The following is a 17,205-nucleotide window of genomic DNA, read 5'->3' on the forward strand; positions in this document are numbered from 1 at the left end:
GATCTAAATTTTGTATAACCTTCTTATCACATATTATATCCCAAGTGCAAAATTTTTTATCGGAAATTTTTTTGCTAATGAACGAAAACATCCATAAATGAGGTCAGAAGACCAATTATTAGCAAATAAGAGCACGAGACGAAGTCGAGGGGTTGCTAAACACATGAAGGAAATAATCGGTATTATTTTGACAACATAGAAAGAAAAGGTTCAATTATGATGACTTAGGGTAGTTAAGAGGTATTAATTGCATAAGTACTATTTTGCTTTCAATACATAATCGTAGATGTAGACTATTTGAATACATGCATAGTAAATCCTGTTCTATTGTGCCTCTATCCATCATTAACAACATAATGTGTATGAACTGTTGCATGTTTCCCAAATCCCATCTCTCCTACAACTCGATAATTACAAATCAATATCCATTTACTCAGTTCCCCTCGCATAAACCCACCCCATTCAATATATTTATAAAACTAATATCTATGCGTTCGGAAAGCGGATTTAACACACCTGCTTTACCAATAGCGTCTCCGTCGATTAAATTATACTTTTAAATTCCGTCCATTCTGTCTCACAGCTTATCTCACCTATGAAGACGCGTCTTACACAACACCCCAACCGAAAGCTGATTATTTACATTTTAATTGAATCCGATCCTCCAGACAAACCCTCTGTTTCACTTCACACAAAAATAAATGTAATTACTGTTTGATAGTGCGAGCCGGACTTTCCACGCTTTAATTAAACTTCCAACTTAGACCAGATAATAAAAACAAGCGTCCGGCTCCCGGAAATTGCCAATAACCGTAGCCATAAATACAGACCATAACAATATTGACACAATGGCCGCCATAAAGAAAAATTAAGCGCCAGTTATCAAATTAACGACCGCTCAAGACGCCAACCACAATTTGCTGCCGATACTGTGGAGAGATTAATTTTTGGGATGAGCGATTAAGACGCATCAAACCGATTAGAATTCGACGGTTGGAGATGATTTAATTAAGCATTTGGAGCTACCTGATGCGGTGTGAATTCATTATGTTATTTCATTTCGGACGGGTGCACGTTTGAATTAAAATCGGAGGTGGGGGCGGCGGAGATGGAATTCGGGTGTTACTGAATTTGGGAAATCTCGCGGCACTGGTAGCATAAATAGGGACAAAAGAGATACAAGTATGGGACGAGCGTTGTGGTCAAGCGCCTAGCGCGCCGACTTGGACTCGGGAGGAGTGAGGTTCAAATCCCAGGGATGTAATTGACCAGAAATGGTTTTTTTCTGAGGTTTTTCCACTCAGACATCATAGCAATGGGCTACTTGGGGCACTCGACCCATGAGCATCTACGACCATTGCTTACGGAACCCTCCTTAGCTATACCCATCCTAGATTGCTTTCCAGCGTAGTTGAAAAGGTTTTGGAAAGTCTAGAAGAGCTCCGCCCCGTCCGGAAAGAATGATTTTATTATTCTTTATTATTTTTTATCTACTAATAGAGCCCTGCGTCACATTCAAAAATTGTAGCGGCTGCAAGAGATTAAATAAATGAGTTGGAACAAAAAAATTGTGACAAAGTATTGCTTCGATACCAAAAAATGTGTATTTTGTACAAATAATGTTGTTAAAAACTTGTTGGCTTGTAACAACAGCCAACGTTCGAAACAGCTCTCGTCCATTAGCAAAATTCAAAAATATCCGCCAATATTTTTCCGCCTGGATTTTATTTATAAATCCGCCAAAACAGCCGACTTCCGGTTTTAATTCTGCGTAAAATAAATTCGCCGCTTGCCTATCAAAACTGTACCGCGCAACTTTGCAGCCTTCCACCCCGATAAATATTTTATTTTGCGTTGCAGGGATGGAATGCAGCATGGGGTGCACCGCCACCGACTGCGGCGACTGAAATCGTGTGCATCGTGAAATCTGGCTTCGACGCTGTTCAGGTACGGCTTCGTGTTTGTGTCGATGCGAAACCATCGAGCTGCCACTTTTCATTAATTTCTAAAGTGGGATAATTTTTCCTGTGCCGCGGCTATTTGAATAATCGAGTTAGTGTCGACGAAACAGATGACGGACGTCAAAGTGCTCGCGGAAGTTATCGACCGTTGATGGAAGTCGCGATTTTGACGCCATTTTAAATTTGTTATTAATGAGGGTGTCTTGAGGGGTGACGTCCGTCGCTGCTAATGAAGCTCATTAGGGGTGGAGTTGTGGAAGTGTCAAGGACAGTGCAAGAACAAAACTAGTTTCTTCAGCGAGCGTCACATTCTTGGTTGGTGCGCCGCAAGGGGCAGTTTAAGACCCAATTGTGTTTTCATCTGAAATGTTTTATCTTGAGCTGAGAAAATATGAACTTGAAACAAAGCAAAACATTTTAATTCTACCCTCGTTCTGGTACATTAGCAGCAATTTTTTTTCCGTATCATGTTTCGCCATCGTACGATCACTCCGCATGCATTAATATGCGAGATTTTTCCATTTGGGGGAATTTATTTCAGTAGAGACAAACGACTCAACTGCACGAACAACAATTCGGTGTTGTTCGTCGGCCAAATAATTTACTTGTGCCCAACAATTTGTTAATTTATTACACATCATTCGCTCATGTCTCCACTTTAGCTGATCGTAAATAAACCAGAACAGACATAATCGAAAAATTTACGGCGTTTTTACATACGACGGATTATTTAGACGAATTTAATACAATAAAAAGATGATTTATTGGAACGAGTTTTGTGTAATTTTGTGTGTGGACGGTCCATTGTGTCATTGCTGTGGCCAACAAAGGTGGTAATAATTTGACACGTGCTTTTTTCAAAGGGACGCAGAATTCATTTACTGGCGCCTTTTGTTGTGTTTATTAGGCGAAAATTACGATGGACAGTAAAATTGCGGGGGCGGCGAGCTAGGATCACAGTTAGCAGTTCCGGGGGTGAGAAATAATCTAATTTTGTGCACGAGTCGAGTTTGGCTCTGGAAAAGTCTCAGGAATGCGCCACGCAAGGTGATAAGAAGTTCTTTTATTTGAAAAGTTTTCCGGGCTCCGGGGATTTGAATTTTGCATTTTTCGTCTATCTGGATTTTAATCAAAATTTAATTATTCTACAGAGAAATTTTTTAAAAATATTTATCTCAATAGTAACGCCAAAGGAATGTTTCACAATGTTTTTTACGAATTTTGACATTTTGTTAAGCAAAACTATGTAAATCTGTTTTCCCAGTTTTTTGCAATTTTCTTGAAAACTAAAAGAGTTATCGTATTCGTTTGTATCTCAAAAGAAGCGCCTTGAAATGAGGAATCCAAAAGTGTCAACCGCAATGCCACAGGATTGCTGAAAAGGGAGCAATGATCGATCGAATTTGCTTTTGTCGTTTGCTGTTCGGTCGCACCAAAAGAAAATAGTAGTGGTCCCGAAGTGGAACCTTGCAGAACACCGTAAAAATATGAATATGGAGCAAATACAGGAAGAACATTTAAAAAAAAAACAAATTTTTACTGATGAGGCTTGGTTTCATAAGACGGAATATGTGAATTTATAAAGCATGTAATGTGGAGTGCACATCGAGACTGTGTTAATATCACGTGATAAAATAATAATATTGATATGTAATTATAATTTGTGGAGAGGCTGTAAAGTGTTCCTAACACAACATGATTGTCTGGAGGGTAAATTGCACAAAACTCATATATTTTGCAGATTTTAGGCAACACGCTCCAGAAGACACCTCATATCAAAACACATAATCAAAACATTTATTTTCAATTCCTAAAAGCAAACAATCCCTGGCGCAAATTTGGCAAACTTTTTGCCGTCCCCTAAATTCGGCGCCATTGTGAAACGATCAGCGAGAAAATCGCAGAAATTAATTTCCGGCATATTTGGCGGTGCATCACCACTTGCTCTCGACTATTTATCACATTAATATGTTGGCGGCAGTGAGTGAAGCTAATCTTCTCCACTATTTCACCAAAATTGCGACATTCGCCACTATTAATTATCAAAATCGCGCAATAACTGGACCGGATAACGGATGGGCCACTGTTTGTTATCGTTCTTTCGTTTATCGCCGCCGCTGCCGCTTTGTTGCACCACATTCCGATAGTTATCGAGCGTAATTGAAAACGAAAAAAAAACAGGTTTGAAACTTTCAAAGGGTTGTCTGTCAAGGTAATTCGCGCCGAGTGGCTCGTTGGGTTCTGTCGTATTTTCATTTCGTAGATCAAAGAGTGAAAAATGTATTAGCCGAAGAGGTCACTTGATGTTAATGGACTAGAAGCGAACCGATCAGTTTGACCGTATTTTTGAGGATTGGTCTGTAGAATTTGCTAGACAGGTGTACGTTTCAGTACCATCAAAACACTTCGAACCCAAAGTCCGTCCAATAAGACAGGTCCCCAATAGATGTTCGTTATAAAATGGATAATATAGGACCATTTTTCATCCTCTTCGAAGAGGGCGCAGGCTTCTTTAGCTTCACATTAAAGGGAATCTACCCTAGGCTTGGTGGCAGATGGGTTCAGAAAGATGGTTTTGTAGATACTGATATGTATGGTGTGGAAAAGCCTTGAAAAAAACCGTCACACCTAGTCAGGCTTCCGCGGGATTCGAACCTACAACCTCCCGAATGCAAAGTGACAGCGCTACGCGCTGGACCACAGGGGTTGCTGATAGTCGTCAACTAGTATGCCTTATTTATTTACTACCTTGGCATAATTACTTATTGTAATTAAAAAAAATATCACCATTATTATTACTAGTTACTATTATTATACGAGTATATCATTAATTACAACTAATTACGTTGTACATTTTTTCAAATATATTTAATGACCTTTTGATGATAATATCCGGCCTAAATGCCGCGTCTCTTGGTATGTAATGGGTCTGAACATAAGTAGTAGAAACTACTTTTCATTTATATTTTATTTTATTGTAAAATAACTTATGGGTTGCGTAGTGTATGTTGTCATTGTATCGCTGGCAGAAAAGCTCCCCTTGCACGTCCTGTGTACATTAGAGTCGCTTTAGTCCTGTAAAAAATTCGAAAACAAGCGTGGCTAAACCGACTGTTTATTCTGTTCCCGTGCATATTTGATTTGTGTCTAATAAAAATTCTCCGTATGGCAAACATTTAAATATTGTCCTTTCCATAACGATGCTTTGTGGAAGTTAGGCGGCTCTCGTGCCGTTTAAATATTGACTTGATTCTCTTTTCTTGTTACAACAGAAGGAAAGTATAAAAACGTAAGAAATATTACTTAAAATTCCGATTCATAAATAAGTAAAGGGAGAGCGAGGGCAAGGAAACTCGCATCCTGAATATTTCAATAACTGCGGATAGAGAAATCTTCCTTGAATAAGTAATGAGATATACATAAAGCTGCGACAGGGCCAGGCAATATCGGGGCAGATTTGCGGATATTTCGGTGCGTTTTTCGAACGTTCGAATTTAAGGAGAAAGTATTGTCGTTTTAATAAAAAAAAAGGCACCGGTTCGATAAATAAGCTATGACACGGGATTTTTTTAAAGGGAGTTTTTTATTAATTCAGCAGGATCGCTTTCGCAAATAGAGCTGCTCTTAGTGGGAATCCTTGTCACGATCCCTGCTGCATTTTTAATTTAGCCCGAACCAGCGAAATCATTTCTCTTGACGGTGAAATTTTAATAAGTCCCGGTCTAAATTCGGAATTTGAATTAACATCTTTAAATTTCAGATTCAATTTCATTAGCGCTTATAAAATCCCATTTTAATATTTCCAGGTAAAGCTGGAATGCCGGAGTTGCTCGTCTGATACGCTTTCCAATTTTAAACCCCGGCTTTTCCCTCCATCCATTATTTCTAATTAAAGAAGTAAGGAAAAAATTCGTTATTTATTCGAAGCGATTAGCCTGTTTTTGGGGCGGCCCTTTCCACCGCAAATTGATGTAATTGAGACACGGGATGGAAGAGTCTAATCCTGTAACGGCAATCGAGTGACGAATGTGAATCAAATGGGGGATTAAATGGCTAAAGCTTGCAAGATTAACCAAGATTGATCCTGCCGCTCTGATTTTATTTTATTCCAGCTTAAAGCTCGTCCTTAAGGATCAGATGAGGTGGATCCAACGTCAAATAAGAAGCGCCAAGTGCCGGCGTGCAAAATTAATGCAACCTAAATTCTTCCCAAAAAAAAGTTAAAGCTTCACTTATTCATCCCCTCTCGATGACGAAGAATTGAGGTAAACACAGAGCAGTAAGAGATGCCGACGTGACACTTGTGTTTTATATGTCATTTGCGCACATCAAGATTTAGAAAAAAACCCGCACATGCCCAAGCTGCCCCTGGGATTCGAACCCCAGACCTCCTGAATGCAAAGTGAACGCGCTACGCGCTTGACCACAACGCTCCACGATTCCTCTCGCGATTTAACTATTGTATTTGAAACAGATATGAACTGTTAACTTGTTATTGGCCAGATCTAGTCCCAATTGATCGTCGTTTGAGCTTGTGTGTACGCAATTCATGCAAATCAGACGAATCTATGAACGCCGCTTTCCCCATTATTGCAACTACTGCCATTAACAGCCGCCCCCGGATAGAAAGACAAAGGTGAAACAATGAATGAAGTCGGCGAGCGAGATCGCAGCCGTCAAGTTTCTTATTTAAGATTTCCTCGTGACATTATTAAACAAAGCTGGTTGAAAGACGAGGGTGAGGCATTCCTTTTCGACGCAATTAACTATTAGTAATGCAGCCGAGCGGGATAAGGGTCCGAAATGAGACAGTGTCAGTCCCCTTGTCTCGATTTTCTGCAGGACGGCCAGTTCAAGGAGACATCAGTGTCATATCTTAGATTCCAGACATCGCGTCTGACTGGCGGAGCTTGAAATGCACCCCTTTGAAATTCAACTAACCACATTAAAGTCGAATACAAGCGACTAATGATGTTTCATGAGGCTCCATTCAGGGTGGAGTGGACGTGAGTGACGAGGCGAGTGGGCGAAAAGGGATCGGGAGGGGTTGATGCAGTTTTATTTTATTTAAAAAAAAAATAATGATTCAATTGGATTTTTGACCCAAACGAAATTGGCTGTGTAATTTTTTTTCACAATTGTATTATCGTTGCTAATACTACCAGTTTGAAGAGAGAACTTCAAATGAGGATCCTCTATTTTCCCTTATCTAATTCGATCGGATACAGCTTTTAGAGGGTGGAAAAATTCAAAGAAGCGTTTTAATTAGGTAACACTGATTTGTATTAGTTTTAGGTGAAAATGATTCCAACGTTTTTTGAAGCTTGTTGAATTCTGAATAAATTTCGGAAATTTCAGAAAATATGCTTTTGCTTTATTTAAAAATATTCTCAACCGAATCGCACAAAATGTATATAATTTTTATGGAGGAGTAACAAAAATGTTTATATTTTTTGACAATAAAATTTTTTTATCAAGAAAAATATCAAAAAGTGCTACACCATTAAAACATCTACCACCATAAAATAACGTTTCAGTTTCAGTTTTTACTATCACAACAAAACACATCACAACATTTACGTACTTTCCATCGTAAATTCTCCTCCCCAATCACTAATAAAAAAATTATTGACTCGTCGCTGCATATAAACCACCACTAAAATCTCCAAAAACAAACCATAATTCATAAACAACCTTTACAGCCGCTTTCATTTAATGAGTCGTCAAAAACAATCAAGATTAATCTGTGTTGGTCCCGGACCAGACAAACACAATGTCTGACTCATTACGCAAATAGTGCAGCCAAATCGAAACAAATTGAAATTAATTGGCAGTCGATTTTTGGTACACGGACCTGATCACAAAGATTGCCCTCGCGAGTTTAAATCAACTGTTTTGGTGATTTTTCCAACAGAAACTTCCCCATCGACTGAAAATGTAAACAAAACACAGATCGCTGCCGGCTGTATCGATTTCATTCAAATCTGGAACGGATCGTGTTTTCGGTCGCATTAATAATTTGATAACGTAAATCTGGCGATTATTTAGCTCCTTGATGAGTAATTAACGAAAGCTGACACGAACAAGACGGGGCTTAAATTAGCTCAGTTGAGAGTGTCGATTCGTGGAATGTTTCGTCCGTTGTCTCTTCTAGTCTTCTATCAAGTTACACTTCTCTCGTGTTGACAGCTTTACTCTCATTTAAAATGTGACACAAAAGTTTTGCAACAATTTGTTACGCTTTGGCGTACAAATTTTCATTTTCCTTCAGTAGAGCAGAGGAGGCTGTTGTACAGACCCCAAAAGCAAAGCTTGAAGAGCTTACGGGTCCTTAACCTAAACATTCCCTCGTCCGGTGCTGGTGATACACTTTGGAGGGTATCAAGGGGATGAGACCCTGTTTAGGGATGCTCCTGGCGAGAATGTTTTACTCCATTATTTGCTTAATACAGCCGAGGCTTGCGGTTGAAGAAAACCTCAGAAAAAACTACAACCGTGAACAGGCGGCAGCGGGATTTGAACCTGCTACTTCCCGAATGACAGGTGGACATGCTACGCGCGTGGCTGTAGAGCTTAATCGCCTGAAAGAGGCTTAAAAATGATTATGTAAGACCCTGAAGATCCTAAATGTAATATTTATAATATTCTCGGTAGAAAAAATGTATCCTTCAAAAACTGAAGGGCGATGCTTTTGAGTTACAACGGTACTTACTACATAATTCCATAGACTACCTAATCGAGCTTGAGTCCAGAGCTCGAAGCATCAACGAGAATTGTTTTTGTGGAAATACAAGAAGACAAAATTTTTCCAAAATAACCTTTTAAATTCCTAACCCCCACTCCTCTCCTTCTCTATCCTTTCCATCCTCTTCCATATCTCTTTCATCCATCTTATCTCCCTTCCGTCTTCATTCTGTATTTCTTCCCGTTCCTTTCCCTCCCTCTCTCTCATTTCTGCACCTTCTTTCCTCTCTTTACATCCAGTACCTGTTTTCTCTCTCCTCGTTCCCACATCTGAATCTCGCCAACACTTTTCTTCTCTTGCATTCTCTTTCCCCAGGTTCTCCGGAATTGAATTTCCTCTGTCATACACCTCTCATACTCCCTGTTGTATCTGAATTCTTTGATTCTTTCCCTTCTTTCTTGCTTGCCTGAGTCCCTTTCACTCTCTACATTTATCAATCTTCCTTTTGGTCTCAATCTTTCCACTTCTTCACTGGCATACCCGTTCCTCTGTTAGTATTTATCTTTCTCCTTCTTCTCCGTGTTTTTTTTTTCATTTCTCTCCAGCATTCCATCAGTATCCTGGACTCTTTCCGTCCATTTATTTTGTCCTCACACTTTGCCGCCTTCTTTCCCGCTTTCACTCTCAGTCTATTCCTCTTGCACTCTTCTCTCACTATCTATCCTGGCGTTTCGCTCTCCATTCCTAGCACCCTTCTCAAATATTTCTCTTGCATTTTCTCTATCTCCTCTTGTTCCTTCTATCCGCAAATCTCTGCCCCGTACATCAATATACTCTCTATCATGGTCTCAAACATCATCATTCTCCTCCTGAAATTACCTCCCCACTTTCTCTCTCTTATTCCCCACACACATCCCACTACCTTGTTTGCTTTCCTCACTATCTCTCTGATGTGTGCCTCATCCCTTACTATTCCATTGAGATTGACACCCTTGGATTTCTCTTTTCAAGGTTCTTCTTTTAGTTTATAACAGTCGAACTTGTAGCCCTCTTGGTAAGGGTGAAAAATGAAGAAATAAAAAAAATATTTTGCATTAAAATTTGGGGTTTAATTAGCCACACCTCCCTTACTAAATATTGCAGTCCATTAAGTATTACACTATTGGATTTCTCTCTTCAAGATGTTTCTTTTAATCTATAACAATCGGAGTCGTAGCCCTCTTAGTTTTTGAGTAAAATGAAGAAGACGTATAGAAAATGATTTTACCGTCAGTTTAAATTTCAATATTCAATTGACCATTGCTCCCTTACTAAATATCGTGTTCCATTGAGATTAACACCGTTAGATTCTTCTTTTCGAGATGCTTCTTTTAATCTATAACAGTCGGAGTCGTAGACCTTTTAGTTTTTGAGTAAAATGAAGAAGACTTATAGAAAATGATTTTTTGTACTCATAGCCTTGAAAGCAACGCTTCCAACATTCAACGCTCGCTTCGAAACGAGTGCTTCCCGGTCGACTCGAATGTAAAAATTGCAAAAAACACTGGCCCTTTGAGGCATTCAAAAAAAATCTGTCTTGATAGTAATAAAATTTAGGTCATAAAATACAACTTCCCTGGGTTTTCCTCCATTAAAAAATTACGGTAAGATTTATAATCGTTGAAAATTGTTCCTACAAAATTCACAAATTATTGCAAAAATTGAAATATCAAGTGAAGCAATTGTTTCCAACAACCAAAGATCACTGCCTACTTGGTTTTATGTTCGTTTATGTTTAATGTATTAAAACAAAAAAAATTAATTTAATTTTCGTACAAAAAATATTGTACGAACCACTTGCGTGAAGACATCTTCCGTTCATTCGCGCTTTAATTAAAGGCACTCGCTCCTTCGTCGCTCGTGCTTTAAAAAATGCGCTCATGCGGGAACATCGTCTTCCCGCACTTGGTTCGTAAATAACTATTACCCTCAGTTTAAATTTGAAGATTCAATTGACCATTGCTCCCTTAGTAAATATCGTATTCCATTGAGATTGACACCGTTGGATTTCTCCTTTCAAGGTGCTTCTTTTAGTCTATAACAGTCGAACACGTATCCCTCTTGGTTTGGATGAAAAATGAAGAAATAAAAAAACATATTATTTTGTATTAAAATTTGGGGTTTAACTGTCCATGCCTTCCTTACTAAATATTGCAGTGCATGAAGCATTACACTATTGGATTTCCCTCTTCAAGATGCTTCTTTTAATCTTTAACAGTCGGAGTCGTAGCCCTCTTAGTTTTTGAGTAAAATGAAGAAGACTTATAGAAAATGATTTTACACTCAGTTTAAATTTGAAGATTCAATTGACCATTGCTCCCTTACTAAATATCTCATTCCATTGAAATTAACACCATTTGATTCCTCTCTTCAAGCTGCTTCTCTTGATCCATAACAGTCGAACTCGTAGCTCTCTTGGTAATTTAAAAAAAACATATTTTGTATTAAAATATTTGGGGTTTAATTGACCATGTCTCCCTTACTAAATACCGTAGTCCATTAAGCAGTACAGTGTTGGATTCCCCTCTTCAAGATGCTTCTTTTAATCTACAACTCTTAGTTTTTGAGTAAAATGAAGAAGACTTATAGGAAATGCTCTGTCGTTGAATGTGTAACCCAAGTACATATTGGAACTCGTTTATTCGTTCTATTTTCCTTTCTTCCTATTTCCACTCATTTTCTTCACTCTTCCTCTTTCTCTTATTGAACACCATCATTTTGGTCTTCTCAACATTCACCCCCAGCTTTTTTCTCAACATTCACTTCCAGCTTTTTCTTCCTCACTTACTTTCCCAGGCTCCTCATCATTTCTTTCATTTCTCTCCCACTCTTTGCCACTATTACCAAGTCATCCGCAAACTGCAAACTGTCTCTCTACCCACCACACTCTTCCCCGCTTGTGCTTTTTTTAACATTTCGTCCATATCTGCCACATAAGTATATTGTAAATAGCAGCATTCACCTTCTTTCTCTCCCACCTTCACTTTATTTTTTGTTCTTGCGTATATCTCTTCAATCTTCTGTACCAGCCATTCTCTTATTCTTCTCTCTCTCTCTCCCATACACTCAAACATTTTCTTTCTATCTACCTTGTCAAACGGCGCATTTTGTTCTTTCGAAGCTCCTCACATCCAGTGTCGTGCTCAGTCAGCTGGGAGCCCCGACATAGAGCACAAAAAGCCATCGTCAACCTTAGGTAGACCTTGATTTTCTTATTGCCACACGATGGTTTCTACTTTAAGAAGTAATTTAACTGATATTAAATTATCAATCGAAATGGGGTTATGTATTTTTAAGACATGTCAAATCATTTTAGAACGCTCGATACAAACTGATTAAAAGTACATACTTGTAAATAATTTATTTGTGGCGGCAGCGCCAATAAAATTGTATCAGAATCGAGATTAATTACCGTTTAATTAATTATTGATCCGTTTGGAATTATGACCAATTTGCACAACTAACATACAAAACAGGTCATTGAAGGTTTACAAAAACGATCAAGTTTTGCACGATTGGCAGTCCAGTTGAAAACTGAAATCGCGTTCCTCTTGCGTTTATTCATCTGGCCTAGCAGGATGCATTTCCCAATGCAGCATTAATCACGCTCCTGCAATCCTGCACCTGTCGAATTCCGGAGTCCTGCGACCGCATCCACCTGAATAATTCACGCGTCGATTTAGCGATCAGTGAAAAATCAACACCACCAATTGGGCGTTTTGTTTCAGGAGGACCACCCCCGGGCCTAGACCGCACATGACAGATGACCTTATCACCGGAACTCCGAACAGGTTGGTGGTTTTCCGATTAGACCGCCGCTAAAAATGAAAAAGCAAAGCGCCGCCGACTTGTTTCAATTATAAATTAATCTTCGTCGGCGGTGGAGAATCTGAAAGAAGACAAAGACTAATCTTGTGTGAAATTCCCACAGCTGGGCTCGGTCTTGAGTTTCGCAGGAACGAGGACCATTTGTTTCGTGTATAAGTGGCGGAAGGGCTGATTTCTGATTTATTTCGGCTTAAAGGGGATGCGTGGAGGGTGGAAAAGTTTTTTTAAACGCACAGGACGTGTCACGACATCGTATTATTTAAAAAAAAATTATTTGAACGTTTTTTATTTTGAAATTTCTACAATATGGAAATAACATTGTCCTAATAGAGACCCTTGTGGCGCACACCATCTCAAGCACGCGATAACACTACCCTCGTATCCTCAATACCGTCACATGTACTACAGCGACAATTTTACGGCGGATCCCACTGTCAAGGATCCCCGAAAAGGCCGATTCCCAGGAAACGCTCCGCACTCCCAGGACTACGTGTTCGGATTATGAACGTTATTAGCGGCGCTTCTTGTAAACTGCCGCAAACCGAACCGTGAAATCCATGACAACGTTAATCCTGTTCGAGGAGCACCTGCTGAGCCCTGTTGATGTAAATGAAGCCGCAATATCGCGGTTTTCGGATCGATCTGGATGCACCGTTGCGACGGTGCAAAGTTGCGCCGCCTAAAGTGGGATTTAGTGGCGGTTATTTTTAGGAGGCATTGTGGGACAGGAATAGGTCTTGGGCAGCACGCGACCTGCAATTAAATCGATAGTTTATGGAAGGCACCGAACGGGGACAAAATGGAAACTTCCGGAGGGGTGGTATCAGATTTTAGCGCGGGGTGTTGCACGGCATCAAGGCCGGATTTGTTTACCATGACTGTTATTATTATTTGTGTAAGTAGCATCGTCTTTTCGACGTTCCAACTTTTCCCCATTCCAGCAACAGTCAGAGCAACCCCCGATTTCGCTCCGCCGCCGCAGCTCCACTAAAATCCCTTTTGTGCACTAAAAGCTGATCTCATCCCTCATTCCTCGGCTCGACCTTGCGCTAGACGCCACTCAAAACCCAGTTAACGTAAAAAGTCGCCATCCGCAACAGCCCCCGCTAATTGCCCATTTGGAAAATAACACCCCATGAACTAAACCGCCGTAAAAAGGCGTACACAACTTTCATAATTAAGCAGCGCCGTGTCTGAGACAATCACCCCGGGATCCCGCCGGGGTAATTTAATACGCAACCTGTACGAGGGATGACGGAAGCGACAGAAAAGAACGACATTTGATATTAACTACAACCGTGGGGATGCAATTAACCCGACAAGAGTTTATGATTACGTGCGACAGAGGGCGGTAATCCGTTCTTTTGTTTCGTCACTTCGCGCTCATCCAATGATGGTGAAGAGCGCCGCGAGCGACTTCGCGACAATCTTGTTAGCGTGACAGGGAGGGGGCAGGGGATGAACACCGTTGGGGGTTGTAATTTTGACTGGTACACTCACGTGAGTCAATACTGGCCACCCGCATTCCACACAACTGGTATAGACTGGTACAACATTGGTCCAAACGTGCAGCCTTGTGGTACACCACAAAAAATCCTAGAGATGAAAATTAACCCTCCACCCCAAAATCAAATAGAGATAATAGTAATAATAATAATGACTTGATTTGAGAAATTGTCGATTTTCCTTTCCTGGTCGGAAAACTTTCTGATCCCGCATACGTTTTTCTCGTTTGCGGTTTTTCTTATGGAAATGCGCGTTGTGCCGCGACATTCCATCGTCTCGTCGAGATGCGTATTTTCGTAGGGAAATTCCGACGCGTTGACATTTCAATATTTTCCTCTTTCTGCATATTTATTTGACATTTTTTGTTGTGCCGTCAAAGGCGAAGTAAATTTCCGGATCTGCGAGGTCTTAGGACCCCACAATCGTTGCTTTATTTCCCCGAGGACATGGAAAATATCAATTTCGTCGGCGTCGCACTCTCGACATTTTTACTTTATTGCCGAACCCGTTTGGGTACAAATTGTTAGTTTGTTCGGGATTACTTTATTACGATCGCTTATAGCCGGATCATCCCGGAGTGGCTCTCTATCTTCGGATGCCTCGGTCGAAATTAAATTCGTTATGACACGTACGAGGGGCGGGGCCGCGGAGACAACGACACCGACAGGCCCCGCCCGTCGCGGTTGTCTTCGCGGTCGCCCGTCCAGGTGCTGATCTTCTGGATTCGTCTAGTGTCACTCGGGGTGCTTCCCCGAGTCGTGCTGCAGCCCCAGGGCGCCACTCGTTCTTATTGGTTTAATTTTGTGCAGGAAGCGTCGTGCACGCACCGAGATGATGCGACTTCTGGGCATGCGGCTGGTGACACGGCTGCTGCTTCTCGTCTGCTCGCTCAGCTTGATCAGCTTGTTATTTCTGAGCCGGTGCGGACTCAGTGGATTAGATACTTCCGCCGTGATGGAGGAGACGGAGTCGCAAGCCGGAGTTGTCGCAGGTAAGTGGCTGTCTGCGTACAAGAGGCGGCTGTCACCGTCGACGACCGGATTATGCGAGATTCGCGTATTCTTTACGCTTTTCGGATGCAGCTGCGTTGCCTGATTGGCATTTCGACGGATTGTTTCGTCGATAATTCGAGGCGGGTGGAAAGTTTACAACGAAAACAAGTTGCCTAAGGAGACGCAAGAACTTTTTCGATACATCTCCGCTGTTTCATAGTTTCCCAATCTAGCCATATTTCATAGCTTATGATAGTTTATCAAACTGTAATGCCCGCTCTTGGCTATAATTGAGATATTTTGAGAAGAGAAACTTAAATTGAATCGGGAATAGATATACAGCCTCTGATAACGTCAACAATAAACATCTATTATAGGAACTCCTACAAAAAATTCCAGAAAGAAAACAAATTTATTTCGCACTTACCGTATTCATAGCTTGTTAAATACTTCTTGCAGTTTTAAATAGCACTTTATCACGCATAAATATGTACTACACTAGCAAGGTAGCACATTACCAAAAGAGTTAACTGTTTCGCTGAGATTTTACGAAATGTGTCCCGAGGTCACACGAAAAATGCGTCAGGAATACGATTTCTGGCGAGTCATAAAATCAACATCTTTATTCGGGACCGAAATAGAAATGTCAAAGCTGCAATTTTTATTACATTTGCAATTTCCACAATTTACGACTTGTGAATATGTCACGACTGTATTCGTTTTCATATGGAAACTAAGAGATTTGTTACGTGTCTGCTTCAACTATTTTCCACAACGTTATCCCAAGATGTAACGACTGAACTTTCGTAATAAAACTCCGGCTGGAATCTACGAATTCCGGTCGTACAGTTATTTTCAGATATTTTTAGCTAATGTGGAAAATCGCCGATAAATGGAAACTTTCTACTCGAGGGTCCTACACTCTTATCAAACGTGACTGAATCTGAAATAATCTAGCACTTTTAGAATGAAAATTATACAATGACGGACAGGTGCGAGTTTGTGATGGCGATTTGACTTCGCCTGAACCTTGAATAGGCGAGTTTGTGACAAACGTGAAAGAGATTGTCCCCCTAAGTTTGTCAAACTTTAACTGCAACGAGAAATTGAAGATGACTTAACTGCGAGTTGTGAAAGCGAGGTTGTGACGTCTTGAGTCACAACTTTCCGTTGCTGCATTAGGTACCTATGTAAGGCAACTTATAGGTTGATTTGGTTCAATTAGCTTGTACGAGTTTGTGATGGTTAAAGAATCTTGCTCAGCTGATTTTGAGATGGCGAAGGAACGCCCCGGACGAGTTTGTGATGGCGAACGATCGAAACGGACGAATTTGTGTTGGTAAAGAAATGAATTAACTGCGAGTTGTGAAAGCGAGTTTGTGACATCTTGAGTCACAATTTTCTGTTGCTGCATTAGGGATGTAAGGCAACGTGTATGTTGATTTGGTTAAATTAGCTTGTGCGAGTTTGTGATGGCTCAAGAATCTCGCTCACCTGAGTTTGAGATGGCGAAAGAACGCCCCGGACGAATTTGTGATGGCGAAAGATCGCATCGGACGAGTTTGTGATGGGAAAGAAATATATTTGTGTCCTGTGGTCATTTTGCACTTTTTGATTTTTTTTGAGAGATCTGAATTTCTTTCAGTATCTGTGAGCGAGCCTTTATTCCATCTAATCTCTTCAAGCCGTGAAATCAGCACTGTAAAAACGGATAAACCTAAAAATTGTCACTTGACGAGGGTAAACGTCAAGTTTATGCAACATGAACACAAGCCCAGCGAAATGAAACTTTCTCAGATTGTATAACCCGCCTCGGTCAAGAAACTCGAAACGTTTTCGAGGGTTTGTGCGAGTGAAACGTAGCGGATCGAGTGCATGAAATGCATAAATTCATCAGTTTTTTAATTTCGCCTGTCGGGGCAAAAAGTCGTAACGAGAGGACCGATATTGAATGCAGAAGCATGGAGATATATGAGGGGGACCTCCTGAAAAAAGGTTACAAACTCACAATGTAAATTATGTAACGTGAAATACGGCGTGTCGTATAAATTGAATCGTTTGAAATATTCAACGTTGGGGAACGTTCCGCACCATCATTTTGCATTTTACTTCGATGTGTGCGTTTTGAAAGTTTAATTAAATTCGTGTTTTAGAACTTCTCAGAACGTTTAATCGAATCGGCCTGTTTATTGTC

The 17,205-nt window shown here is 40.4% G+C and overlaps 1 protein-coding gene across 11 annotated transcripts in view; it reads left to right on the plus strand.

The window, feature by feature from the left end:
* Positions 1 to 17,205, plus strand: part of LOC138137578 (chondroitin sulfate N-acetylgalactosaminyltransferase 1-like) — a 125,186-nt gene that overhangs the window by 39,305 nt on the left and 68,676 nt on the right. For 2 of the 11 annotated variants that reach the window (XM_069057037.1, XM_069057038.1), the window contains 3 exons: positions 1,861 to 1,947; positions 12,414 to 12,476; positions 14,829 to 15,010. In XM_069057037.1, the coding sequence (XP_068913138.1) occupies positions 12,442 to 12,476; positions 14,829 to 15,010 (217 nt within the window). In that variant the 5' untranslated portion in view covers positions 1,861 to 1,947; positions 12,414 to 12,441. The remainder of the gene's footprint in view (positions 1 to 1,860; positions 1,948 to 12,413; positions 12,477 to 14,828; positions 15,011 to 17,205) is intronic. The other 9 variants (XM_069057044.1, XM_069057046.1, XM_069057041.1 and 6 more) reach the window with 5 other exon arrangements.

Source organism: Tenebrio molitor, chromosome 8 (assembly GCF_963966145.1).
Source record: "Tenebrio molitor chromosome 8, icTenMoli1.1, whole genome shotgun sequence".
NCBI lineage: Eukaryota > Metazoa > Arthropoda > Insecta > Coleoptera > Tenebrionidae > Tenebrio > Tenebrio molitor.